At 33.8% G+C, this 27,973-nt stretch overlaps 5 protein-coding genes across 5 annotated transcripts; 1 reads left to right on the top strand and 4 right to left on the bottom strand.

Annotated features, from left to right (window-relative positions):
• Positions 1 to 1,372, bottom strand: LOC114414277. The gene has a single exon (XM_028378572.1). The coding sequence runs from the start codon at positions 885 to 887 to the stop codon at positions 414 to 416; it is 474 nt and encodes a 157-aa protein (XP_028234373.1). The 5' UTR covers positions 888 to 1,372; the 3' UTR covers positions 1 to 413.
• A 1,324-nt stretch (positions 1,373 to 2,696) lies between these two features.
• LOC114414765 (F-box/kelch-repeat protein At5g43190-like) lies at positions 2,697 to 4,190 on the bottom strand. Its single transcript, XM_028379165.1, is given in 1 exon segment — positions 2,697 to 4,190. A coding segment is annotated over 1 exon segment (1,092 nt). The 5' UTR covers positions 4,096 to 4,190; the 3' UTR covers positions 2,697 to 3,003.
• Positions 4,191 to 5,621: 1,431 nt separating this feature from the next.
• Positions 5,622 to 13,356, bottom strand: LOC114414764 (activating signal cointegrator 1 complex subunit 2-like). The gene is made up of 9 exons (XM_028379163.1): positions 12,851 to 13,356; positions 12,510 to 12,669; positions 12,358 to 12,419; positions 11,677 to 11,771; positions 10,176 to 10,289; positions 9,070 to 9,135; positions 8,169 to 8,266; positions 7,494 to 7,912; positions 5,622 to 7,221 (listed from the first exon to the last, which is right to left on the bottom strand). The coding sequence occupies exons 1-9, from the start codon at positions 13,206 to 13,208 to the stop codon at positions 6,044 to 6,046; spliced, it is 2,550 nt and encodes an 849-aa protein (XP_028234964.1). The 5' UTR covers positions 13,209 to 13,356; the 3' UTR covers positions 5,622 to 6,043.
• A 1,668-nt stretch (positions 13,357 to 15,024) lies between these two features.
• Positions 15,025 to 19,784, bottom strand: LOC114414763 (adenine phosphoribosyltransferase 1-like). Its single transcript, XM_028379162.1, has 7 exons — positions 19,608 to 19,784; positions 19,408 to 19,509; positions 19,202 to 19,312; positions 18,292 to 18,384; positions 17,913 to 18,062; positions 17,350 to 17,408; positions 15,025 to 15,421 (listed from the first exon to the last, which is right to left on the bottom strand). Exons 1-7 carry the CDS (start codon positions 19,741 to 19,743, stop codon positions 15,365 to 15,367), a joined length of 708 nt encoding a protein of 235 aa, XP_028234963.1. The 5' UTR covers positions 19,744 to 19,784; the 3' UTR covers positions 15,025 to 15,364.
• A 4,502-nt stretch (positions 19,785 to 24,286) lies between these two features.
• On the top strand, positions 24,287 to 25,422 carry LOC114414762 (zinc finger protein ZAT10-like). The gene has a single exon (XM_028379161.1). The coding sequence runs from the start codon at positions 24,401 to 24,403 to the stop codon at positions 25,100 to 25,102; it is 702 nt and encodes a 233-aa protein (XP_028234962.1). The 5' UTR covers positions 24,287 to 24,400; the 3' UTR covers positions 25,103 to 25,422.
• The last annotated feature ends 2,551 nt before the right edge of the window (positions 25,423 to 27,973 follow it).

Here is a 27,973-nt window from a genome sequence, read left to right as displayed (position 1 = left end):
ATAAAGGCTTTGAGGATCTGTTGCTGATCCCCTACTAACTTTTGTTTAATTTCCCTTTTAAGTTGAGAGCAGAAGTGGCTCCTCCACTGTTTGCTTGAGAAGCATTATCATCCTCTAGAGTGTTACTACTAGAACTACATCCATGATCTGAACCGGCATTAATCTCTTCTGCCTGATTCCCATTTTTCTCAAGTTTCTGGTTCTTCATGCAATGTTGCACCTGAAGTTGGAAGCCACACACAAAATGTAGTTACAAATTGAAAGATCCAAATACGAGTTATCAGAATTTAGATAAGTATAGACAAAGCTTACATCTTTTGAATCACGAGGTTTTTTGTTACCATTCCCATGTGAGTTTATTTTATCTTCTACATGCACTTTGAGTTTGGACACATCAGGCTTCCTTTTGAGCTTCAAATGTTTGGCAGGAAAACATTCTCTGATTTGCCACTTCCCTCATCTTCATTCAAACTGACATTGTCTTTCATGACAATGTCAGATTGGACACAAGAGCCAGGGTTTTTCTCATCCATCATGCAAAAATCCATGGATGTACTATTTGCTAGCACATGATCAACATAACCAAAATGGTAGTTTGTATGATCCTCCGGATTGATCATGAAGACACTATGGTCACTACAAGTGCTATTATTGTGACTGCTTTCTTGAGAAATATACTGCAAATTAGAGTTGTGAGAGTCAAAAGAGTAAAACATACTCTTATTTCCCCCAACATCAAGAGTGGCGAAAAACATGGATTGCATTCCAACACTCCCATCATCTTCCCCGAGTAATTGTGGTGAGCAATAATGGGATTCATTAGCCAACATTTTGCCAAAGCAATCCCATTCTCCATCAGGGAAGGCTCCAACACCAACAGGTCCCATTTTTTATTTTTATTTTTCTGTTTGCTTAGAAGCCTACGGTATTATTTTTTGGTCTAATGCCACTGCAAAGAGAAGTTAATTGGTGCTTGCTGCTTCAGCAAAAGCTTGAGAGTTCAGACATATTTATACCCAATTCCAAGAAGAAGAAAAATGTTAGTACTAGAGCTGATTTCCTTTGCAAATCTTATTTTAATTATTAGTCATTGTCAGGGTTGGCCCTAGTTTCCTGTAACTAAACTGAGGAGTCCTCTGTGGGGCCAATGCCAGGCACACGACAACTCTAGGGAATTAAAATCCATGCCATGATAATTTAGAATAATGTTACTTGAAACACCTTAGACTCAATAAAACTTGAAACTGTCATCGAAAGGGCAATTGGGTCTAAGCGTAATCATTGGGAGATGACTAATTGTGATTAATGGTTACAGCAGATTGATAGCGATCTTGTAAGAACTCAAGAAAGCTCTCTTAACTCTTAAGTATTGTTGATGAATATCATGCGCCCCCCCCCCCTTTTAATATTGTTGTAGGAACGTGGGAGTCTCCATGAATGTATAAACAGAAATTTTCATCAAGAAATAACAAAAAAGCAGTTCATGGGTGCCACATTGTGGGGATGAGTCAGACATTCTTTAAATTACTACTTTAAAGAATCTCATTCATTGTCTCCTGTGTATAAGATTAAGATTAAGGATCAATGTACACTCCGTTCGTTCTATTAACTATATCATTCCATATCAAAAATAGTATATACTGTACATGTTTTCCAGATTCATTTTGTTTAACTACGTCTAAGCTTTTCAAATTCTATATCTGTCAGATCAAACTGTCTAAGCCTTTCCTCTCTAGCTTTTCTCTTATCGAGTGTGTTTAGATGAGCATTTATGAAATTGATTTTTACTAAAATTAATTTCTAATTATAATTTTAAATTATTAAAAGTTCTCTCATATCTTTTGGTACTTTTTTTTTCTCACTCTTCTCCACTTCTCACCTAATCTACTTCGCCTCTCATCCAACTTTCGCTAGAGGTGATAAAATGAACAATCAACTGATCCAAAGCTACCAAATGAAATGTAGGTCTATAACTTTAAATTTTGTTTACAAATTAAGTTTAGGGCCCTTTTATATATAGCACTAATACAGTTTATCTTTGTTAGTTTTATAAGAGCACATGTTTGACAAATTTCAGTGAAACATTCCCTGCTAATTTAAGCATTGGTATTAAAAGTTTTTATGGGCCCTACACGTAATAATAATAATGTTAGTATTCCTTAATGTATAATAATAATAATAATAATAATGTTAGTATTCCTTAATGTATCCGTTGACATTTTCTATATAATATTGAATGAAATATAACGACAAAAGGCTACTTGAGGAGTCTATTTAGTAAAACTTAAAGAAGAATTACAATTGTTGGAATAGATTAAATAATTATTTAAATTATAAAATAAAATAAAATAAAATAAGTGATATGTAATGCTGAGAATCAACCTAAAATTAATGTGAAAAATGTTAAAAAAATGTTTAGATTGAGAAATCTTCCAGAAAGTTTTTTAAAAATAAACTATTATTTTTCATAAAAAAAATAGCAAACATGCATTTTGACTAGAATAAGCTATTATTTTGAAAAATAAGCCATTACTCAGAAAGGAAAAACGAGCAAGTTTTTTTTTTTTTTTGTAATTTAGCTGGAGTTATGGTTGGCGATAGCTTCTTAATTGCTTGCAGTAAGCCACCAGAGCAAAATCAGAAGTCCTGCACTGCACCTTGCACAAAATTAAATTCCAAAAGTTATCACACAGAACTTACACGCATTATTATTATATATCCAAAACAACAGCATGAGTTCGTGACTACACGAAACAAACAGGATCCAATATTCCAACACTACTACTTATCACTAAACAGGAGAACTTACTCACTCGAAAAATTACTATATGATCTAAGCCTACTACATATGTTCTTGACCAACTTCTATGTGATACATAATTAAGTCTTACTATATATCTTTGTAAACTGAAGATTCCAATTATACATCACATAAAGATTGGTGAAGACCATAACCATCACATGATAGTCTTAGATTGTGTAATAATTTCTCTAATTAACAACTCACACCGAAGCATAGAGCTTTGGAACAAAAGAAAACCACTTGAAACCACAGCTAGATTTGAGAGGCAAATAGGGGCACCTTGGAAGCCAATCCCAAGTCCTCTTCAAAACACTGTAATACAATATCTCTGGCCACATATAGCAGCAAACGAAGATCATTCCCTCATGCCAGAAGCAATAAACATGCTCCTAGCTATGTTAACAAACCCACACAAATTTCCTACACCTAATCTCAGGCAACACCACCACTTCCACCCAAACCCTTTCACCCTTTGTTAATTCCCACAACTTGATGCTCCTCAAGATTCCATCGTTCCCAATACCACTAAGCAAGTACAACTTCCCTTCTCCATCACTCACCAGCCTCATGAAAGTGACTTGTTGTGGCAACTCAGCAACGTGTCTCTCCCATCTTCCACTATCCAAATCAATAGGCACCACTGAAAATGGTTCCGGGGTTGTGAAATACAAGCCCCCATCGAAGAAAGTACCCTGCTGGTGAATACTGCCGCTGAGAACAGCATTGAAACCCTCAAAAGACCGACAAGAGAGTTCGTTAGAATCATAAACAAAGACACTAGTGTTGGAAGTTGACTTTGAACGAAGAAGTACTATGTAGTAGCCAAGAGGGGTGGTAACAAAAGTGACATGTCCCAAATAAAGAGAAAGACTTGTTGGGGATTCGATTTTTCTGAAGGACTTGACAAAGAGGTTGTACACAAGAAAGGTAGAAGAGGTGGGGTTGAAGAGACAAAAGAGGCCACCAGAGGAGGAAACAAGAGTGAAGGAAGAAGAGAAGGGTAGAGAGTTGGAGAGGGAGAGAGAGAGGGTTCGCCAAGAGCAAAGGTTGGAATCGTAGAGACGGAAATAGTGAGGGAATTGAGGATGGGAGAGTAAGAGAAAGGAAGAGAAGGGTGATAAAGAGGAAGAAGATAAAGAAGAAGAGTGTTTGGAAACAAATGAAGGTGAAAAGAGGAGACAGGTGAAGGCCTTGCAAGTGGGTCTGAGATTCAAGAGTGTTTTGAGAGGAAGTAACAAAAGTATGTGTTCTACAACATCAGGAGGTAGTTTGCTCCATATTCTAGGGTCCATTATTGTTGTTTCTGAATAAGGAAGGGTTCTTCTTTGGAGTTTCCTATAATGTGTTTTGAGAGTGCTGTAATAAAAGAGAAGCAGGTGTCCCTTATGGTATGGATGCGGCACCATGATCAGTTTTGACTAGAAGAAAAATAATTAAAAGCATGAGGTACGACTCGACTTTGTTTTTTATTTTATTTTAATAGTCTAGCAATTTTTATTTGGAAAGTAGTTTTTTTATTGAAAAAGAATTATATTGTTCACAAAAGTAACATTCACAAAATTAACGGATTGGCTGCAGATATCAATCCAATCATGAGAAATAAGTCTACAAGTGTGGCTTAGATGGGGCCATATATTAATTTTAAGTTTGGACTTAGATTCCCTACAGGTTTTGGAGAAGAGACATAAATTTTAATTGTCACTAAGCTTCACTAAAAATTACTATTTTCATAGTTAATTCAAAAGTTACAGTTTACAAAAATACCTTAAGATTTTATCTGAGAGTCAAAACTTTAAATATAATCGTTAAAAAAAAAAAAAAAGCAAGACAAGAGTGTGTTTAGATCAACGACTTTCCTCCACTTTAATTCAAAAGTAACATGTGTTAGAGCATTTTTTTTTCATATCCAAACATGGAATTCTATGATTGGTTATGTAACGTGACAATAAGAAAGTTTTAGAGAAATGAAAAGTGTCACAAATGTGACTGCTATTTGGGTGGTAAGAGAATATTGAAAATACGCCTTCATTTGTTATTAGAGCAATTTTAATGTTAAAATAAACTTATTATAATATTTGTAAAATTATATTCACAATGAAATTAACACATTATTGTGCTGTCAATTTTTAACGATATTTAATATTATATTAATGACGCAGAAAAAAAAATATTACTATATTAATGACACCAATTAGTGAAAACTGACGTCAATTTACGTTTTCAAAAGTCATAGCTCGTCTAATGCGTAAAGGAAATCTATTAAAATTCTAGTGGTTTTGAAAAATTAGAAGAAAAATGAACTATTAGATTATTACCTTCTAAATAAAAAGAATATCAAAGATAAATTGCAAAGCCAGGAACAAAGTTCCATATAATACATCTAATGAAAATATCCAATATAATTACAATTGCAATGCTGAAAACAACTATAAAAATTTGAGTGAAACAAATAAAAATAGATTTGATTCTTTGCAATTAACTTGATGTTGATTATCTAATTATTCTATTGTTATTTTTTTATGAAAAACTTAAAGAAAGAAAAGGTCTTTGAAAGTGACCCATAGGAATCCACGAGTAGAGAAGCCTTAATTACATCAAAATATTACATTAATTTTATAAAAAAAAATGACACCGAAATACTCGACAGCTTACTCCATACCCATTACAAACTCACTAAAAGACTGAATACGTAACAGAATTGGTTGCTGCTAATCGTTCGAAAGTACATTAGCAACTGACACTAATTAGTGTCATGATAGTGTGAAAGAGTAAAGTCTTTTATGAGGCACAGTTTACTAGTGGCCAGTGGGGCGACCGAATATATTGTTTTCATGTTGAGATTTGAACTGAAATTAATTTGTGTACTGCCAGATGAACACCATTACCCATTTATTGTATTTGAAAGCTATATGTACCTGTATAAGTTATTCATATGCCCTACTTGAAAGGAAATGTAGGCTAAAATACACCCAAATCCTTCTAAACAAAATGTGATCCCGGGATGGAGTTTAAATCAACCTTTACAGACATTATACTATTCTTGCTGTTGTAGAGGATGTTGGTATCAAGAACTGATTGTGCTTTCGATAATGCCACTATGTATGAGCTATGTAGCACTATATCTATGCACCTCATTGAACCTTAACCTTGCAAAAATATAAGGTTTTGGGCAAAAGCCAAATAGTTACCGAGAAGATGAAGTATGGTATCTTAGCATGTAAGAAATATTCTCTTGTGCGCTTAATAACCACTCATTCCAGAGAAATGCTTCTTCATGGCTCGGTCCTTCTGGTAATGATTGTTTCTTCCTCCTCCTCCCCCCCTTCCCCTGCCACTTCCTCTCCCTCTCCCCCTTTGATTATTGCCATCCACCTCGGAATCATCAGATTGTTTCTCCTGCTGCTGATGAGATGCAATTTGTTTTCCACTTTCCTTCCTTCCCCTACCAAACGAATTGCCCGAAATCCCTCTCCCTTCCATTTCAGAAGACTGGGATTGGTTATCATCCTCCTTGTAGGAATCCATCACTTTCTTTACCGCGCCAAGAGGAAGGTTGCCTCCACATCCAAGGCCATGTATCAATTCTTTCTGAGCTTGCGTTACTAGCGAAGCTTCATCAGAATTTGCCACTGCTACTGCACCAGCCACTTTGTAGCTGTAATTCTTACCATCCTTTACAAAGTACTGCGGTCTTTTCCTGGAGCCCCATTTTGAATCAGGGGCATTTTTGACAGAGTTACCCCCTGTTGCCCACGAATTCCCTGACTTTGCGTTTATTTGGTCGCTCAATGTCTCATTTTCTTCTACTCCAGAGTCTGCTACACTTAGACCCAAGTCATCAAAAGAGTCGTCATACTCATCTTCATATTCATATTGTAAAATCATAGCAGCAGTTTTTGATGTATCTTTTTCATCCTTTTTATCCAGAATACTGCGATCAGGCAAGTTAGCTCTAGATTTCCTCACAAATTTTCCTAGTGAAGCAGAGGATGACATCACTGTCCCCTCTGCCTGTTGTTTCCCCCTAACAACTGGATTTGAGGATGCTGACGTAGAATCAATTAATTTACCTTTTCCTTTATCATTACCACCCACAGTGGTAGCCTTGGCTGGAGGCAATGTCTCTAGCGAGGTGTCCAGCTTCTGCAGATCTTCATGAAGGGTTCCCTCTAAAATTCTTTGAATAACCTCTTCTGGCTTCTGGTCATAGACCTCAAGACACGCAGCTAAAAAATCTTTACCATAATCAGGGAACAGGTCCCTAATCTGACTGATGTTTGACTCTGTAATTGCAGCATTTTCATCCATCAGCAATGTTTGGTTTGGCGCAGGGGTTGTGGCAGAATACAGCTCCTTATAAACAGAACTCAACATCCCAGATATATATTGAAACTGTTCATCATCAATGAATATCCATCCTGTATCAGAGCAACTGGATTAGAAAAAGAAAAGGAGCAAGCATATGTTACACAACAAACCATGACTAATGGAAAAAGTGCAACAGTGTACAGTATAATTTTGAAGGATCAGAGAGAAGTAATTATGCCTTACATCTCAAAGGGGAATGAAGGATTAGCCAACTAAAAAACTTTGTTGGATCAAGCTTTTCGCCATAAACCATACTAAGCCAGGCAATTTATGCTACAAACACATGTAATGATTTATACTACTGTGCAAATAAGATCATTACCGCTATCCTTTAATCTCTCAATCCTGCTTAGTATATTGAAATTTCTTTCAACATCTTGAAGAAATGTTTCCTTCTGATGGCTTTCCTGAGAATGTACTGATACTGAATTGATCTCTCTAAATGTTTGAACCAGAATATCAGCTCTGATGACTGGGTCCTCTACATTGGCAGGAAACATCTTTGTGGCAGCTAGAAGAGGGATGCTATCTCTGAACACTTCATCACTTAGATAGCACAAGTGCAATAGTTGCCAACCAAACTTTACCAATCTAATTTTTAACATCTTCAAACTTACTAAGATATTAGATACTGTGCCATCTTGTTTGTCAGCAAAAATCATACGGAATCCCTTTTGCAATGATGGAATAAGTGAATCATGCAATCGGGCAAGGAGGCTCAGCAGTTCCTCATTCCCATAACTACACAATTATACAGAACAGAAAAAACATTGAAGTCTTCCAAAAAAAAAATCAATTAGAAAACTTAATTATTGATTCTGTTTAGATAAATCAATCAACACAAATATGTAACGCATGATACACCAAATGCAATGTTTGGTAAGTCATATTTTTCCCATGGAAATTTATTGCATTCAGCCTTAACTCATCATGAAAAACAAAGTTTCAGTGGTAAAGAATACCTCATTTTGCAGTAAAAAAAATAATTAAAAAATACCTCATTTCAACTGGGCAAGAGAAGAAAACAGCTGCTGGTTCGTATGCACTAACAAAAGAGTCCATTGATACAATTGCATCATTTATAAAGTCCATTACCTATCACACAAACAAATGGCATTAATATTATGCTGCATATGTTGAAGAACTAGATAAATTGTGGCTCAACATTTTTCAATGTGAATAAACTAAATGCTACTTATTTTTAAAAAATTATGGCAGGGCCAATACACAATTCCCTGGCATGTCATTTGCCTCAGCAAAATTACACTTCAATCACCTTGAAATATGGGCAGTAGTTATTGTACATGAAATATCTGAGGTTGTAGAAATAGGGCTTTATAAGTGAGATAGGGAAAATATTACTTATGATTGATTTGCTGTAAATGCCATATATTCAAAGCTTTATGTAGCTATTGTATAATGTCTAGGGTTAGCTGGAGTATGCCCAAGACAGTTTGAGGGATTGGCTGCAGTAGCAGGTAACTTCACAAGTCAAGGTTAAACAAATGGCTAAGACTAGTGTACCCGTACAATGGAGAGTATCTGGTTGGAAAAGAAAGTGTGGTCATTCCAGAATCATGGAAGCTCAACACAAATGCTAAAGAGCACATGAGATGGTCATTCTCTCTGGAATTCCCACTTTTCTTGTAAATACTGTCCACTTAAAGTTGCACTTGTATGCTGCCTTTCTGTAGATGTATTTTCCCTCTTGGCTCTTTTCCAATAAATGGACCATTAGAGATGGGGAATATAAATTCAATCAACTTTCTTAGCGGAACTAAGCCAATTAATTATCCCATACTTTAGGAGGTTACAAAGATACTGGTTTATCACCCCCATAAAAGAAGATTGGGTTACAATTCAATGTCAAAGAGAGGGGAAAAAATAAAGTGACTCACCTCCAGCAGATCAGCTTGAAGAAAAGCAGCATTATGGTGATCGAGATTTCCAGAAGAAAATAAGACCTGCACATAATCCCCAAAAAGGAAGTTGTCAATTTTAATTGTAATTGTTTCCTTTATACTATAATTATACACATGAACTTTCTATCAAGATTTAGACATGCGGTCAATTATCAACGGTTTTCTGAAAGACATTTCTATCCATCAATGCATTTTAAATAAGTCAAATATTTTATGGAAAGAAGAACATCAGGAACATTATTGGTCTACAGGATGTTCAAAGGGAACTCAAAAGATAAAAGTGAAGGAGTCATACTTAGATACTATATTATTCTAACCAAAAAATGATTAATTAATCATTTAAATTTATAAGATCAAAATATGTATGTTCTTTACATACATCCAAATAATACAGAAACAGTAATGTATGCACATATTGTAAACAAGTTTCTCTCAACACATATCACCCAACAAAGTCTGGTGAAGTATGTCTCTGCCACAGGTCCCATTTCCTTTTCTTTGGCATGTGTGGAGGCATGTGCCTGTCCAAGATTATCTTCTTTTTTTTTTTTGACAGAGTCCAAGATTATCTTTTTGTTATGTTCAAAGTATAAATTCTAACAATAAAATCGAAATGCTCTTCAGCATAATATAAATTCTAACAGCAAGACATAAAAAATGTTGTTGGACTTTATATTATGATTTCCTTATGAAATGCATTGGTCACAAACATACAAATATGAAAAAACAATTTCTATTATATTTCATTAATCTGCAAATGAATGAATAAATTAAATAACAGCACCTAAACAAACAAAAGAAAAGGGATGAAATATTGAAATATCGAGAAGATGTCCATCAAGTAACTTTCAGAATTCTCATGAAACAAAACAGTTTGTTGAACGTCAAAACTAACCTTATCAATCTAACCAATAATATGATTCATGATGTAATATCTACTTGTAATAACAAGTAACAACCAAAACTTATTTTCTCAAAAAACTTAACTAGTTAACCCAAAGTCAGTATAAAAACTCAAAGCAAAATAGAAAGTAATTAACATTATGGATATTCAATTATACGAAGTCAAATTACAAGAATACCTCCAATGACGAACTACAACGTTCATGCATTTTGCTGACAATTCCTAGAAAATGCGATATTACTGCAGTCAGATTATTATGGATCCAAGGCTGAGCATTCAAAGAATTTCTAACCTGAGACACAGAGAAAGAGAAAAGTCAGCAAGGCAAGTTAAATGCACAGCAGGAAGCAGTTCAATTCCACAACAAAGTTTACATAGAACAACCCCTTAGATTGAGATAGCTATACAAACATAATATGTGTACGGGTGTAATGCACACAAAATTACAAGGTTGGATTATCCTTCTATATTTTTCTTGACCAATAAAGTAATAGGACCTTCTAGAGACGGTACAACTCAACTGAACCAAAAAACACAAAGATTGAGAGTAAAATAAAACAGAGAGCAACAGAATTAAATAGACTGGTCAATTCAGGAGAGAGGAAGACGGAACACCAAAAACTATCATGCATTCCATTTCACAATCAACAATAAGGGAAAACATCTTAATGAACTTCATCTATTATTTTGTGAAAATAAAACCAAAAAAGCATCAAAGATATAAACTTGCAACAAAGACACCTGTGACAAAAAAGAAAAAACAGAATCTAACTTGTTGTTTTAAGTGATTATTAGTTATTATAGATTTCTACATATTACTGGAATGACAACCATCGGCATCAAGAAATAGACAATGCTAATAAACAATTCATTGTATTGCATACAGAACCTTAAATCTCTACTCTGTTTTATTCTCAATACTAGGCAATGAAAAATTCTATTAAGAGATTAACATCTGGAAGCCACATGGAAAATGATCTACTGATTAACATCACCATGATAATAATGATTCTGTCCATTCCACAGAAAATGTCATATCAGTTGGCTGATTATGCACCTGTAGGTGAAATAATGCAAATTCCCTTTTCTATTACCACAGTTATCAATCTTGGATAGCAGCAGAGAAGCTAGTCCCAAAAGCACTATAGCAAATATTGGGACAGCAGCTATTCTAAGGATTATAAATCCAACATAAGTTATAATATATACCTATAAACATAGTAATCAATCTCATTCTCAGATAGTAGTGCGTAGTGGCCAGCTCAAAAATGCTATAGCAAGATAGTGGGAAGCGAGATGGCTGTTATTTTAAATATTATAATACAAACTAAATAGTTTATACTACATTATATACATATATGGATGCTCAAAAACAAAAAATGCAAAGTTAAAGAATTTTATAATAAATAATAAGTCAAAATTTACACATAAAATCACCATCAATCAAGGAGCAATAAGAAGTTAAGAACATAGTAATGAATCAAAAAATGAAAGATTAAAGTGAAATTACAGAAAAGGAACATAACAAGGAGTTATTGTACGCAACCTTCCCCTTGCATATAAAAGAGACTGTTTCCGGATTCGAACCCATGGCCAACAGGTCACTAAGGCGCAACTTTACCATTGTGCCAGGGCTGGCCCTCATACTAAGTAATCCACTATTAAATAGAAATTCTCACCAGTGATCTTGTCAGTTCTTCATTTTCATGATAGTATATGGCACATATATCCAACAACTTCGGCAACTCAAGCAACTTCTTCTCCTGCAAAAGAACTACAGGCAAAATTATAGAACAACGGTGAATCACAATACAGAATACAATATATGAGGTAATTACCTAACATGAATCCGCAATGGAAATAATTTTCCCAAACATCAATAAATGCAAGATGTTTAATTAGTATACCAATAAATGCACACACCGCTGATAAGGTAAGCAATATGTCCAAACACATTTTTTAAGAATAAAATACCACCTTTGCCTGTAAGGCTGTAAATGACCAGTTTTATCAACTACAAGCAATTATATGGGTGTATAGAATTGCGTCTATAAGCAAAAAAACACGTTTCAAACCATACGTTATACATTGTAGGATTTGCATTAACAAGAGTCTAGGCGCAGTTCCAGACACGTCCTATTTCTTATATACACATAACATTTATGGAACATGTACGAAAACGTTGTTCCAATGTGAGCCCAAATGCTGCCTGTGCCAAGGCATACAAATGAAGCCCACATGCGCATGCATCGTAAAGTATGCACTGTTTTTCCAGGTAATCAGTAACAAGCTGTAGTAGTGATTCAAACAAAAATGTATCCCATTGTCCAGAACACAAACAAGGATAAGGGATATCCCACCTTCATGGTCTCTCAAACTGAGGGCATCAGCTGGTCGAGCACCGGGGTCTTTATTTGAAGAACTGCAAGTCGCGCGCATCAAAAAATCACACATCATTAAAGAAAAGAGAGTCCAAAGCAGAGAGCATGATTCCAACTTATGAGAAACTTACATTCGATACAATACCATGAAAACGCGGCGACTCAACTCGAGCTCTCCAACAATAACACCGGCAACAATCCCTCTCACCCCGCGATGAGGGAAATCGTACCACCTGCTCCTGAACTGCAAGAAGCTGTCCAAAAACTCATGCAGGGAGGTGTCAGTAGCCACTGCAAATACAATTAGCAACATTAACACGGAGATTATACAAATAAATAAGCACTCCAAACGTAACAGTAGTACATTACAAAATTAAAGAGCAAATTGAATATTATTAGTATTATATGGGATTTGATTTGATTGAAAAAGGAATAAATAAAAGAATAATTAGACGAGTGTGGAAGTAGTAACCTTGTGTCCAGAATTCCTTGGGTTTGAACTTGAGCAAGAGTGACAAGTGTGTGTTCAAAAGATCAACGACTCTCTGAGATTCGAGGGGATCCAATGCTCCATCTTCGGCGCCGAGACCCGCTGCCACGGCCTCGTCTTGTGGCAAGTATTTAACGAAATTCCCATTCTGGCCTCTGCTACTGGTGGAAGAGACAGATGATTGTGTTTGTCTGAGGGAGGTTGAGAGGGTTGGAGTGGGGTTAGGATTGGGATTTTGAGTTTTGGGGGCGAATTTCTTCTGACTATGGGTTTTGGAGAAACCCTTGTTATGGTTATTGTTGTTGTCATGGTGTCTACCCTGACTGGATCGATTCGACATTTTAATCGTAAAGGAAACGATCGACCAAAGTGGCGCAAGAGTTGCTAGTAAGCGGCAGGCAGGGTCTATAAACTCCTCGATGGAAAGTCACTGTGGGTTCATAGGGTGGGTTCATACTGGACAAAAACCTTTTATGAAAGTTTTAAGTGTTCTTTCAGTATATTTTTTTAACATCTTAAAACATAAAAATAAACGTTTTGCTATGGTTTGGTGGTGAGGAATGAAAGAGAAGAGAGTTAGAAAAAAAATATTTAAGACTTCACAAAAATTTGAATTTTTTTTATTAATTCTTCTCTATTTGAGCATAACTAAATGATAACTTAATGTTTTCTATATTTTAGAAAGTAGACAAATTAAGAAGGAATTGGTATTGCAAGATAATAATTTAGAATCATTCATTTAAAAATAAACATACAATGAAACTAATTAGTGGATGGTATCTCTTTTTTTTTTTTGCTAAAAAAATTATTTACAACCATCACCTTGCAGTCTTGCACGTCCCAAGAAAAAAAGTTTCTTCTCAAAACAAAATTTCTAGTAATAATAAGTGGTCCCATTAGATAGAAAATAAATCTTATCACCCATAACATAAGTAAAGCTTACAAAATAGATTATTATGTGAGGTGTAGCCTATAATAAGTCAGACAAAAAATAAATTCAACCCATGTCTTTAAAATGAAGCTTAAACTTTATAAAAGTCCAATTTTATGGACTTTTAAAGAAAGTTTGCAAGTTAATTCCGCATTAGGCCATGATTGAATCGGGTTAAAAAGACCACATGTAATTCAACCTCAATTTTAAATCCAAGTCCTATATTTTATCATACGGGTTTGGGTTGGTCCGACTAATCCAACACATATTGTCACCTCTACCCATAAGCTAATTCACATAAACATGAAGGAGATAACAAGTTACTTTGAAAGGTGTTTTTGGTGGATAGTGTCTTCAAGGTACTTTGCAATCCTAACATGATTCTATTGTCCTTCAATTACTAGGAAAAAGGATTGGATACAAGGTCATAAAAGAGAGATTGTCAATGATATGGTGTTTGCAAAAGATTTGATATTATGGAGGTCGATAATTATTTTTCCAGGACCAAATTTAATATGATAAAAGATAAGTGAAAAGTGATAAATGTAAGATCTATTGGTGACTACAATAACTTTTCCAGAAAGGAGAACATGCCAAGGTACCCACCCTAATCACCATCCTAGTTTGTAAGTTAATTGTGTCAAACACATCCGTGTAAAAGTTTTAAATTATGAATTTTAAAATATTTTTTTCATTTATGATTTAAGCTTAATTACACATTTTACCATCAAACTTTTATCATTATGTAAATTTTATCACTTAACTTTTCAATTTGTACATTTTACCAATTTTTCTAAAATAATATTTTTTTATCAACATGATGATAAAAATGCACATAAATTAAATAATTAGGATGATAAAATTCATGAAAAATAAACTTAGATGACAAAATACACAAGAACTAAAAACTTATCAGGTAAAATTCACAAAAAAAAAAAAAGAAAACTTCGGTAAAATTTGAAAAATAATGATTAAGTGATCAAATATGCCATTAAGATTGTGATTTATTTGATATGTTACTTTATTGTTATTTAATATTTTATAGATTTATTTCTTTAAAAGCTTCTACCAATAAATTCTCTATAAAAATGAAATAAGATACAGATTTTTTTTTTCAACAAAAGAATTACAAAATATTCAGAAGTTGAAAAAATGTCGAAACTACAGTGAAGTTATGTGCAATTTACCATTGATTTTACAATATTTAAATTTAAGCACGAAGTGATTAATTAAATTAATTTGATCGTGACTTGATGCATATCTGTGGCTATACGTTATGAGCATATCAGTTTTAAGGAAGCACACTCCAAACGAGCATCAGATGGAGTTCCGTTCCTTTTACATGTGTCATTAAATTTAAGTTTCCGCTGCCAAGGGGCAAGCAAGTCCTATATTATAGCCGTCGTTCTCTCATTCGTCAATCGTCACAGATAATGATAATAACAATAATTGAGCAGAACTGAGCTTTCCGTTTCCGCAGCATCAAAATATATATCTTGAGGAAATCTAAGCAGCCATCAATAAAGCTCCTAACAAGAGCCAGCTAAAATAATAAAAACACAAAATCAGGCTCCCCCTTTAATCAAGACAAACAGCGACTTGTCTCCCAGCCTATCCCGCCCCTGAAAAGGAAAAATAGTTTATAGAAATGAATTTTCTGTCGCAACTCTTTTTAAGATTCGGTATTCAAATTAGCAATGCAATGCACAGCAAAAAGAATACACTATAACCAATGCATATAATGCACAACAAAACATTTTTAAAACTAGTCAATAGCCAGACCAAAAGAATGCGAAAGTTATGGCATTTCTGATAAGTAAAAAATAGAAAACACCTACATGGACGTACGTTAAGAATCATTAGTGCCTACAAAACTTCAGAACCAGAGTCCAGAAGCTCTAATAAACCATGTAGAATATAATCAATATAGGTCTTCTTGTATTAGGGAGACTTTTGATTTTCTTTAACAGCGGGGTATGTTCCGTTTATTATTGTATCATTTTGGGTTTAATATAATTTACATTTTTCCCAAAATAGAGAGGAATTCAAGTGGTGACAGAACTTTCTATGAGCCTCCAGCAAGATTTGTACTTGCATTATTTTAAAATCAAACATGTTAAATCAAGGCACCACACGACTACTGATGACCTCCGAAGGACCTGTTTGGATAAGCTTATCCAGAAGAACTTCTAGGAGAAGAAAAAAATGAAATGATCTTCTCCATAAGTGAAAATTATCTTATGTACAAAATAATTTGTAGAAATTCTCTCATCTTTAGAGAAACTAGATGACAAGTTTCTACCAACTTAGGGGGAGCCCTAGCAGATATAAAAAAAAGTTGGAAAGTTAAATTATCTCACAATGATAATAACATACATTTCCTTTCATGTTAATGCTGTCAGTCAATTTCTCAATGCACCATGTGATAGTCATTGGTATGTAGTTGTTCAGATCCTGAGATGCATCAAAGGATTACCTGGCAAAGGGCTTATTGATATGAACAAGGCTAACATCATTGTACATACAAATGCAAATTGGGAAAGAGATGCTAGTGATAGAATATCCACGATAGGCTATTGTGTTCTTATTGGTGGGGACTTGATATTGAGGAAAAGTAAGAAGCAAATTTAAGCTGCAAGATCAAGTACAGAAGAAGAGTATTGGGCGGTGGCTAATACAACTTGTGAACTACTGTGGTTAAAGCATATGCTTCAAGAGTTGAAGTTTTGGGAGATGGACTTCATGGCATTTCAAATGCTATCTTTCATTAGAAGACTAAACATATAGATGTTTAGTGAGCTCAAGACTACTTTTGTGAGCTCTAAGGAACAACTTGCTAACATGTTGACAAAGTCCTTATGGTCCTAGGATAACTTATATATGTAAGAAGCTGGATGCATCTGACAAATATGCTCCAGTTTGAAGGGAAGTATTGATTGTTATCAGCTTTTATTTTTCTTATTAGCTTTCCAAATTATCATTAATAGGACAATGATTTGATCCAAAATAATAGGATTAATTATTTTATAGTTTGGTTTATGCTCATTTGTATAAATACACATACATATCCCTATAAAATATAAATGAAGCATTAAGATTCAAGTGGTGCATAAGTTGATTTTTAACTTAAGAGAGAAATTTGATTTATTTTACTTATTTACTTTTTTCTCCTATAAGTGTTTGTCGAGAAGTTTATTCAAACATTACCTTAAAAAAAATCCAATTTATTTGACAAGTCCTATTAGGTGGTACTTAAATTTGAAAATTTCAAATCAAGTCATTATCCATTAGCTCAGTACACAAATTACTTTGCACACAGTGCCTACACAAGAATTTTTTAGATTAATGTATCTCAAAACAAAATTTTCAAACATATAATTCAACTTTTACTGACATTCTTTAGTTTTGCTAATGTTGCTTGAGTTCCTAAAAAGCAAACTGTAACTTACAAAGATAACTTTTTAAAGTTACAACATGTATTATATATGTAAGAAATAAATTAAGCCAAACAATTAGCCAAGGTGAGGATAAGTATATGTTAAGGCTGTACCTTTAACTCTGGTAATTCAATCACACAAGCACACTCCACAACATGCACCCCAACACGTTCTGCAATAAAGAGAGTAACAAACAGAACAACAAAGAATGTATTGAAATGCTGATAGTGTTAAGCATTAAACACTACAAAACACGCTTCCAAGTTAAACAGTCACTTGAAAACACCATTATAGTACATCATGCATGCATTATTTTTCTGAATGTATAAATAAATAGAAAGAAAAATGATAATCGTGAATGCTAAAATCATTGATAGGATGATCTCTTTTGTGGCTCAATAGGTCCTAAGTCCAGATTTGGTCATTTGCACAACCTCTAAAGACTTTTTTTTTAATTCATAAACAAAAAAATACAAGTTCTTTCTAAGGTACAACAAAGCCTCTTTACTACAGCTCTTACTTTTAAGGAGAGAGGCACATCATATGAAACCAATAAGTGTGATTAGGATGGGAGTCAGGACCCACTCAAGGATAGCTTTAAGAAGGCAGAAACATTAACTTTCACTCAAAGGATTTTCTTTGCTAGCCCATAAAATATTAATATTGACAAGTTTACCTAGAAGCTTAATTGCTGCACCTAACGTTCCCCCAGTGGCAATAAGATCATCTATGATTAAGGCTCGTTCTCCAGGTTGTACAGCCCCTACATGCATCTCCATTTTGTCTGTTCCATACTCCAAAGAATACTCTTCTGAGATAACCTCCCCTGTAAAGATAATTGAAACATGACCATTCAAATAAATCAAAACATCTTCTCTGTCATAGAAACTTTAAGAGCATTTAATGACCACATTGAAGAAGTACAAAACTTAGAATTAGAGGAACATACACAACACAGCAATTCAAAGATCTCAAATCATAATTATCAGCTAAGTAGAAAATTCTGCCAGTATTATATGCAATTACTTCAAAAGAGAGATACAAAACATGTATACCAGGCAATTTATTGGGTTTCCTCATGGGGACAAATTTTGCTCCAATAGCTAATGCAATGGGTGGACCAAATATAAAGCCCCTTGCTTCAACTCCTGCATTGGGTCATAGATACAGGTATCAAACACAAATTAGTAACTCATTTTAACGAAAAGTAAAGGAAAATGAACCATCCAGAATGGGAGCAACATTATTGCTGATAGGTATCTAATTATGCTTCCACTATCTTCTGATGTTGGGAGTTTAAAAAAAAAACCCAGTTTAGTAATTTGTATGGAACTCGGTAAATTAATGAATTTTTGCTATTCAAGAGATCATTCCAGTAAATAGTATCGGCATTGTACTTGAAACAGGTCAAGAGAAAGACATAATTATGACTTGTGACCATAGACAAGGAAACAATGCCGCCATCCATCACAAATTGCAGACTAGATTCCTAGAATTGGAAGGAAAAAAAAAAGGCATTTATTCTTATAATATAAAAAGCTGAAGAACATAACAGTAAAACTCTTGTTCACCTAGCACTAAACTCACGGTATAGGATCACGTCCTCGAGTTAATAAAGAACATGACAATGTCATGTCATGTTACGGGAAAGGTGCAGAACTACAATGGTAAGAGGTGTAAGACCCACCGTGATTTACATAGGAAAAGGGCCCATTATGTCTTTTTTCTTTCGTAACATGAAGTCTTAATCCTTAAATCACTATCACACCCTCACTATACCCAATTTTGCAATAAATAAGTTGGCTCCACGAGGCAGATGAAAGATCGTGAGGTGATATAGATACACATAATTCATTTGATGAGAAGTATGCATTAATACATAATTGACGAAGAGCAACAAAGCATGAAATTAAGGATAGAATAGAAGTAGCGAGTGAGTGAGTGAAGTGTGGGAGTGTAGAGTACCTGCGACAACATTGATGTTTTGATCTCTGTACCTCTCAACAAACAAGTCAACGGTGTCTTTGAAAGCCTTTGTATCAAGAAGCAGCGTGGTTATGTCCTGAAACAAAATTCCTGACACAAACAAGGAATGCAACATAACATAAGCACATGGTACAACGAAAACGAGGGCAGGACGTCGTCGGATCAGAGAAGAAGAGAGTAGCGACCTGGCTTAGGAAAGTCGGGGATGACTCGGATCGCAGAGGCGATTCTGGCTAAGCGCGTGTCTTGTTGAGCATTCTTCGAAGCCATTCTTGTAACTTGTCGCGCTGGGCAACCAAACACAAACACAAAGAAAGAAATCTTATTATGTTGGAAGAAAGACGAGAATAATAGTTGCGATTGAAGATTAAAGATTGAAGATTACGCGAAGCAGTGGAACGGAGGGGTGTGGAATTTAGAAAGCGGATCGAAGAAATTGCAATGAGTGGAGGGAATCTGGGACAAGGGAAAGATGGAAGAGTGGCACTCACGCCTGAATTGGAGCAACAAACAACCCGCATTCTCTTCACTTCTCACTTTTCCATTGGAACGCAAAACAATTGGGTAATATTGTAATAATACTCACCAAGGCTTTTATTTTATTTTTTATTCGTTTTTCTATTATTGAAATATAAATAAAATTAAATAATCTGCCAAAGGGCAATTTCGTCCAACCGCAAGTCTGCTACTAGTGTTCCCTTTCCCTTTTGGTTTTTACCACTCACTCCTCCAATTTGCCCTTGATGTGGTGAGGAGAGGTGCATGTTCGGGAAAATGACGTTATTTTATTTAGGATTTTAAAAAAAAATATAGTTTGTTATTTTTAAACTCTCTTTAATTATATTTATTAAAGATGATGCAGCATTTAAATTAATTTAAAATTATTTGAGAAATAATGACAATAAATAAAGTTAAATTAGTTAAAATTTATTTATATTTTTATTTTATTCCACTAAACTTGTGCGTTTTTTTTAGTTTATATCTGAGTCTGAAGACTCCTTTCAAGGAAAAAAAATGAGTCTGAAGAGAGTAGTGCGTTGACCCACCAAAATCCATTAAAAATTCATCTTGATACTCATAAACTCCTGTAATTTTAATTTTAATCAAATAGCCATATGTGATATACTAAGCAAATTCAACTAGCACACAAGAATAAAAAGGAAACATTAAAATGATATTTAAAAATAAAATGACATTTCTTAACACACAGACATTAAATAATAATATTTTAAGAAACCAAATACTTTAACTAATTACAAACACATTCATAAAAACAAATTAATCTAACCACACATTATTAATCCTTAAAAATGTAAAAAAAAAAAAATATATGAATTGATGGGAAAGGGGCCAGCCCAACAATTAACCCACCCCAACTCATCGGATCAAGCGGGTTGATGGGTTAAATTACTTAACATATCCTGTCTTTTTTTATTATTGACTCCTACTTTGTCATTCCTAAAACTAAAAGTCTAATTTTTCTAATTATTTTTTGTTTCTTTCTCCATTCTCGCTAATCACCAAAGCATAGCTACAAATTTCCTTTCCAATCCTCATTTTTATCCTATTAATACAAGCAGCAAAATACTTTTGATAGGAATTTAAGTTATGCCGAGTTCAACACCTATTTTTTACCACTATAATTAGAAGTTTTAGTATATTTGTGATAGGAACTCAATTTAACAATAATGGAAGACAAAACATTTATTTTACCATTATAATCGGGGCTTTTAACTTCACATAAGACTCTGATATATTTTATAACATTCTCTCGTTTAGGATGATTGTAAGATTAATTCTTAATATTTGACTTTGATATACTTAAACTTACTTGCTTTTCCCGAAGGATATATTATGCATGAATCAAACTCATATTTTTCTATAAATACTTAGGCAGCATTTATTTCACGAATATTTTTTTTAGTCTAGAGAAAAATTTATCACACGGTTGTTATAAAATAATTAATCATCTGTATATTTTATTTTTGGAAAATCCACAATCCCACCTTTATTTTTGAAAAAAAAATAGAGTATCGCTGCCATTTTTCTTGTAAGTTTAAATTATAACATAAATAAATTTTATTGAAAATTAAAATTTAAGAATGGATTATAATTTTAAAAAATAGTTTACTACTTTTAAAAAATGCAAAATTTGCGAATTTTGATGAAACTTGATGTGCTGAAATATACACAATGTATGCTCTGTACCAAAAAAAAAAAAAACAAATACACAATCCATGAAGTTGTATCTCTTTGTATTCTGTAAAGTTTTTTTTCTGCATCATGCACAATTGTCACTTTTAACAGTTTAAGTGTATTCTTAAATTAAATATGGATCAAAAAACGTACTACTAACCAGAACTAGAATATTTTAGTTAAGAAAAAAAAGTCAAAAGTACGTACAATGTTCAATGTTTTCTCTTTTGGTGCATGAATATCAAGTGTTCTTTGGTAAACTAATTTTGGTTCTTATCTAGAAACCATAGAAAAATGTTTTGACAAGTGCACGTGTGAATTTGAATGCTTCGCGTTGCTTGCTCAATCCAATAGTTTATACTCCTGGTCTAGATATTTGTCTAAACGAAGGACTTCAAAAGCAGTGGTTGTTCCTTGTTACCCAATTGGTTAATCGGCCTTGTACTGACACTAACACGCACGCGGTTCAAAAGTCAAATTAAATGACAAAACTCTCGTCCAAAAAAAAATTTGAGCTTCTTCACTTGCGTCCTACCTCCAAAAATTCTGTCATCAAGTAGTAATAATAAGATTAAATTTTCATCCACGTGAAAATTAACATTCAATGGTAAGAAAAAATAATCAATGACACAAATTCTAATAACATTAATCACAAACATCTTCCTTTCCTTTCTGCTTACTAAAACAAGTCAACATGATGAATAATGAAAAGCATTTTTACAGTATTTTTCCACATATGTTTTTAAAATTTTATGTGTAAGCTATTTAATTCTGGTAATGAAAATTGACTTAGTTTAGATTGACTTTACTTGAATCATTGGGTTGAGATTAAACAATTATAACTTATAAGTTCATGTTGGAGTAATGTGAGGTGAAACTTCATATTAAATAGAACTAAAAAAATTAAACATCATATAAGTGAATAGTAAATTTATAGACCTGAGTCTTAAAGTTTTGGGTTAAAGTATGATATTAAGTTTTCTTACGTGGTTGCTCATTGATGTAAATCTTTCCCATATTTATTCCTCTCAATTCCCTAACAATTGATATCAGAGTCGATAGTTTGAATTGATGACCTTATATCGAAAATCTTCCTAACAGTGAATGCACAAACATATACATATTGATCAATCAAGAAGAAATGTGTAGGTACCTCTTGAAAAGAATACCACAAATCCTCATAACACTCTTTAGATGGACTCTATACCACTAGTTGACAAAACCACCAAACCATTGGAACACGGTAACATGTTAAAAGATACATTGTGTTTTGTGACTTGTGAAACAAGCAAAATAATGTGTTCATACACTTTAGTACTTGAGTATAGAGTTGACAAAACTAAGTACATAGATGTGTGACCTTAAGGACTAATCAGAAAGAAACATACATGAAATTTTTTATTGAAAGACACACAATTTAAATAGAGGAGGGGATAATGCCCTCCTTAAATTCATGGTTAGACAGAATTAAAAATATTTATACAAAGTTTTTAAACTTAGGATCTTTCATTCTTTCTTTTTGGCATTCCCCAACATGAAATGTGTAAATTTTATGATAAAGGATAAGGAATAACTATCTATCATAGTTTAAAATGTGAAAATTTTCATTTAAAAGGTCCAAACTGATTTTCAAAATCACTAAAAACTTAGGATTTGTTTTTATGTTTAGCATATCCCTTGATTGAAAATAAATTTTTGTTTTGAGAGAATTCCACTATGTATTTTGAAGTTTGAGATTCATGTTCAAACTAAATTTCATGAGTCATTATTTTGTTTTTCATAATATCTATTTTTGAAACAATTTTATTGAAGGCATGATGAAACATTGAATATAAATACATCTTTTAACAAAAATTTAAAACGTAATTCGCCACGTTATAAGAACTTGTCGCGAATGCTAGATTCAACACTTATTGTTGAGGCATCATTTTACTTTAAAACTCCCATTCAATTATTACCCAAACAAACCTTCAGTTGAGTTAGCTGAACTAAGTTTGAATTGTGTGTATGTAGCTCAAAACTACGAGCAATGTACGTGGAGCGATGGAGCTGGACGAATCCGAACTCGGTTCGGGAGGTACGATAGCCACAAGTTCAAATGATCCTGGGCTCCTTGTGCTGAGAAATTAATTCTGCTGCATATATTCTTGAACCTTCTTTGAACAGCTATAATGTGCTCCACAGCCTCCACTTGTCTGAATGGCGTGAAAAAATAGAATTGAAAATTAGTGGTAACATCCCACTCCACTTGTTTTCCCCACCACAACAACAACAAAGAAAACCTCGTAACAAACCAAATGGCGGTGCCCCAATTATCTTCTCATTTTTTTTTTTTAATTTAATTCCCTCGGTAATTTGCATTGCATAGTGGATAGTGCATACACACCCTGAATGATGCATGAATGACTCACTTTCGTCGTTGTTCAACTATTCGATTTCAAGTCACACCCTAAGATATTGACCGAGAAAAGTCGTTGGTGGCTTGCTACTTACACTTGCCTACCGGCTGCTGTGGACGAACTCTATTTAAGTTTTTTTATTTATTAAAAAAATAGAAAAATTGTTCTTTTACTTTTTTGCGGATTTTGACTTTTTGAACTTGGATTGGAACTGTTCACTTGGTCTTGTTTTTTATTTCTCTTTTTGCTAAAAATAAATAAATACTCGCAGTTAGTAGCAATTAATTTGACCGACTTAGAGGTCCACTAGCCACCAAGAAAACTATTCTCATGACTAATTAAAACACGTGCTCCACTCTTTTTCCACCTGTATTATAGTATTACACTTCGTTGCGCCTACTTTTCTCAGCAATTGTCACGCAACTTCCCTCATTTCCTCACCCTCCTTATATAAATCCCCTTCAACCCCATTCTTCACTCTCACTCAAAATTAACCACAAGCATAAGCACAAGCACAAGCACAAGCACTTCTCTAATTCCCTTTCACACTCTATTACAGATTTCACAAGTGCTTACACTTCAAATGGCTTTGGAAGCTCTTCAATCACCCACCACAGCCACTCCATCGTTTAGTCCCTTTGAAGAAACCAGTCTCAGTTACTTAGAGACACCGTGGACGAAAGGAAAGCGTTCTAAGCGTAGCCGCACGGAGCAACAACTGCAACACCCTTCATGCACCGAGGAAGAGTACCTCGCTCTTTGTCTCATCATGCTCGCTCGCGGCGGCGCCGGCAGTGTCTCCACCGCCAAACCCGCTGTCTCCGACAACAATTCTGCGCCGCTATCCGCCGCCAAACTGAGCTACAAATGTTCGGTTTGCAACAAAGCCTTCTCCTCTTACCAAGCACTCGGAGGACACAAGGCCAGCCACCGGAAGCTCGCCGGAGAAAACCACCCGACCTCCTCCGCCGTGACGACGAGTTCGGCGTCGAACGGTGGTGGTAGGACCCACGAGTGCTCCATCTGCCACAAGACGTTTTCGACAGGACAGGCCTTGGGAGGACACAAACGTTGTCACTACGAAGGCGGTAACAGCGCCGTAACCGCCTCTGAGGGAGTGGGGTCCACTCACACAGGAAGCCACCGCGATTTCGATCTCAACCTCCCGGCTTTTCCGGACTTCTCAGCAAGGTTCTTCGTCGATGACGAGGTTACCAGTCCTCATCCATCCAAGAAGTCCCGTTTCAATTTGACCATACCCAAGATTGAAATCCCTCAATACTGATCCATAGATCCAAAAAAATTATTCAGTGTTTTTTTATATATTTTTTTAAGTTATTTGGGATTAATTTGTTCTTGTACATATATAGTACTTGGGCCTTATTCGCTAGTTTTAGCTTTTAGATTGTAGTATACTTTTGACAGTGGTGATTCAATTCAATTCATTTATTTTTATTTGTAAGAATGAAATCGATGCCTCTCACTTTGCCTTTTATCATCATAGCGTAGTAGTATGATTGATCCAGAAGAATATGCCTCGGAATGGAATAGACATCATGAAACAGCAGAACCGCGTGAACGGTGCGGCAAGTTTGTTTTAGTTCAGTTGAGGCCACTTGCGCGTGTTTTTTTTTCTTTTCTTTTCTGTTGGGTGTGTGACCGTTTTTACTGTTGGTGATCCACGATTCTAATTTTTTGAATTTTCCTTTTAAGAAAATAAATGAACATTTTTTTTTATAATTTTGATGATTAAGATTGTGAGTGAATAGTGATTAAATGAGCAATTGGTAGCTGGCCTGGGTGGATGGATGACATGGGATGAACACACCGGATGTTTCGTGTTTGATGTGCGGATAAGAACGAGGCATTGGCCTTTTACACGCTGTGATGATAACGACACGTGAATTACTTATCCTTACATTGTAATGGTTTTATAGGATTTTTTAAGAAAGCAACGTAGCATTCCTATTGTGTTCGATTGGTCTTGTGACGCGTTATTGAATGGTCCTACGATCGCTGAATGCCAAAGTTGGTGTGATACGTTTTACAGTAGCATGAACAGAAATGAGTGTTGAAGCTTCCTTTAATTTGCAGGAGTAAGAAGTAGTAAACTTGCCGTGTGATTCGTTTTATTGTACGTGTCAATTAGTATTTTACCATACTTATCTTTTAAGATGGAGTTCACACTCGCAATTCACAATTGTCATGCGGCAATTACACGCGGTATCCCAAAATTAGAATTAGTAAAAGAAAGTTCGTCTTTTAGTTGGGCAAGGAGGTGCCCAATTTTATACCAAACTCTGGTGGAGTACTCGAAGATTCGCGTTAAATGAACCATATTCCATTTTGGATTTTTGGTTTTCTAGTTTCAACTCTATGGATATATGCCTTCTCCCTTTGCGTCTTCATTAGAGAAAAAAAGTCCACCAAGAGACCCATTATCAGTGTTCATACGGGAAATTTGGAATGTCAATCTTTTTGGCAATCAACTAACTCGTGCATAACGCGTTTTTTTTTTTCCAATTATGGTTCACACACTTCACACGTTAGACAGCTTTTACTTCTCTTGACTTGAGTGATCATTGCGTTTGTTCTAGACTCAGATATTTTGTAGGTTTAATTATATTTTTTATTTCTAATTTTTTAATTTTGCAGAATTTTATTTTAACTTTTTAATTTGACATATTTTAATCTAGTTTTTAAAATATTTATAAATTTTATCTCAATCATTTTTTCATTAATAAGTATAAAAATGGGTAAAATTTACCAAAAAAATAATAAAATTGAGGTAAAAAGGATAATTGTGTTAGAAGTAGAATGATAAACGATAAAATTTAAATTTTTTAAAAAAATTAGAATAAAATGCGTCAAATTAATTTGTAGGATAAAATTTATCAAAATTAAAAAGTTAGTAATAAAAAATTACAATTAAGCCTAAAATTTATATATTTTTATTAAATTTAAATACATGATTTTACAAGCCCATAAAAGCAGTCTTACTGTCATTTAGATTTAGTGATGTATTATCATATATACGTAATTTAATGAATTTGATATCTTTTTTACAGCAATGAATTTGATATTTGAGCGGTCTTTTTCACGAATGCTAATATATAACACATTATTGACCGTTTATCAGAAGAAGAAAAAAACCTATTATTGATTGATGGTGCATTTTTTATATCCCAATATTAAAATTAAACTATAATTGTAAATAAATTTTATTTTAAAGAGTAAATTTAGATTAAGAGCAAATTATTCAAACAAGGCTCGCGTTCAAAATGTGTATAGATATTTATATGGCTCTGAGTTATTAATGAATGATCATTGTTCGATGCCATAGTTAACTAATTCTAATTGACAACTCATTCGAAGATATTCGATAATGTTATGCGTTAACTTATTTTAGAATAATACATCGTTATGATTGACAACTTCGTATTTCTAATTGAGAATCTTCATCTTACATATACTTATTAATATTTTTATGAAGTATTATTTTTCGATAGATAAAGAATAAGAAATCAGCCATGTAATTTGATTTTGCTGGGTAGGTCTAGCACCTAACTTGCAATTAGATTGTTTTTAAGACAAAACTTGGATCAAATTTCTTAAATCACCCATTCAATTTTAAAATCGAACAATGACATGCATGTTGGTATTTTTCTAATGTTAAACAATCTCCATCAGAAACATATGATTTTTTTTTATAAAAAATGTGAAAATTTAAAAATATTTACATGTTACGAATTCAACTTAAATTAGAATAATGAGCCACTAAACCTAATAAATATTAAGTTAGTTTAAATCATAAAAAATTACCATCACCAACACCGGTGACTGAAACATTAACATATATTTAACCAAGAAATAATTAAATAAGATGTATGAATATTATAAACTCTTTAATATTGTATTAAAAAACTAACATATAATATTTGTGAGGATGGATCCAACGGGCCAAGGGGTTTTGACCCCTCCTCCGTTAAGATCCTTTGTGTACATATACCAAGAAAATAAAATTTAAATTAAAAAATATTAATAGTGGAAAATATAAGAAAATTAAATTTTTGAGTTGATATTTGTTTAAATTTTTTTAGTAGTATATCATATTTCTAATTTTATTCATAAAATTAATAATAAATATTTTTAAAAA

This window comes from Glycine soja, chromosome 6 (genome assembly GCF_004193775.1).
Source record: "Glycine soja cultivar W05 chromosome 6, ASM419377v2, whole genome shotgun sequence".
Classification (NCBI taxonomy): Eukaryota; Viridiplantae; Streptophyta; class Magnoliopsida; order Fabales; family Fabaceae; genus Glycine; species Glycine soja.
The sequence above is the reverse complement of the archived record's forward strand: the minus strand, read 5'-3'. Positions and strand labels throughout refer to the sequence as shown.

What these genes read in the sequence shown, in the direction of transcription:
- LOC114414277 (XM_028378572.1), bottom strand. Translation starts at nt 887, where the DNA reads ATGGGACCTGTTGGTGTTGGAGCCTTCCCTGATGGAGAATGGGATTGC.
- LOC114414764 (XM_028379163.1), bottom strand. Translation starts at nt 13,208, where the DNA reads ATGTCGAATCGATCCAGTCAGGGTAGACACCATGACAACAACAATAAC. An exon ending in TTCATGGTATTGTATCGAAT is followed by an intron (nt 12,420 to 12,509) that starts GTAAGTTTCTCA and finishes CGCGACTTGCAG; the next exon opens with TTCTTCAAATAAAGACCCCG. An exon ending in TTCAAGCTGATCTGCTGGAG is followed by an intron (nt 8,267 to 9,069) that starts GTGAGTCACTTT and finishes TTTGTGTGATAG; the next exon opens with GTAATGGACTTTATAAATGA.
- LOC114414763 (XM_028379162.1), bottom strand. Translation starts at nt 19,743, where the DNA reads ATGCGGGTTGTTTGTTGCTCCAATTCAGGCGTGAGTGCCACTCTTCCA. An exon ending in CCTCCGTTCCACTGCTTCGC is followed by an intron (nt 19,510 to 19,607) that starts GTAATCTTCAAT and finishes TTGGTTGCCCAG; the next exon opens with CGCGACAAGTTACAAGAATG. An exon ending in CCCCGACTTTCCTAAGCCAG is followed by an intron (nt 19,313 to 19,407) that starts GTCGCTACTCTC and finishes TGTTTGTGTCAG; the next exon opens with GAATTTTGTTTCAGGACATA.
- LOC114414762 (XM_028379161.1), top strand. Translation starts at nt 24,401, where the DNA reads ATGGCTTTGGAAGCTCTTCAATCACCCACCACAGCCACTCCATCGTTT.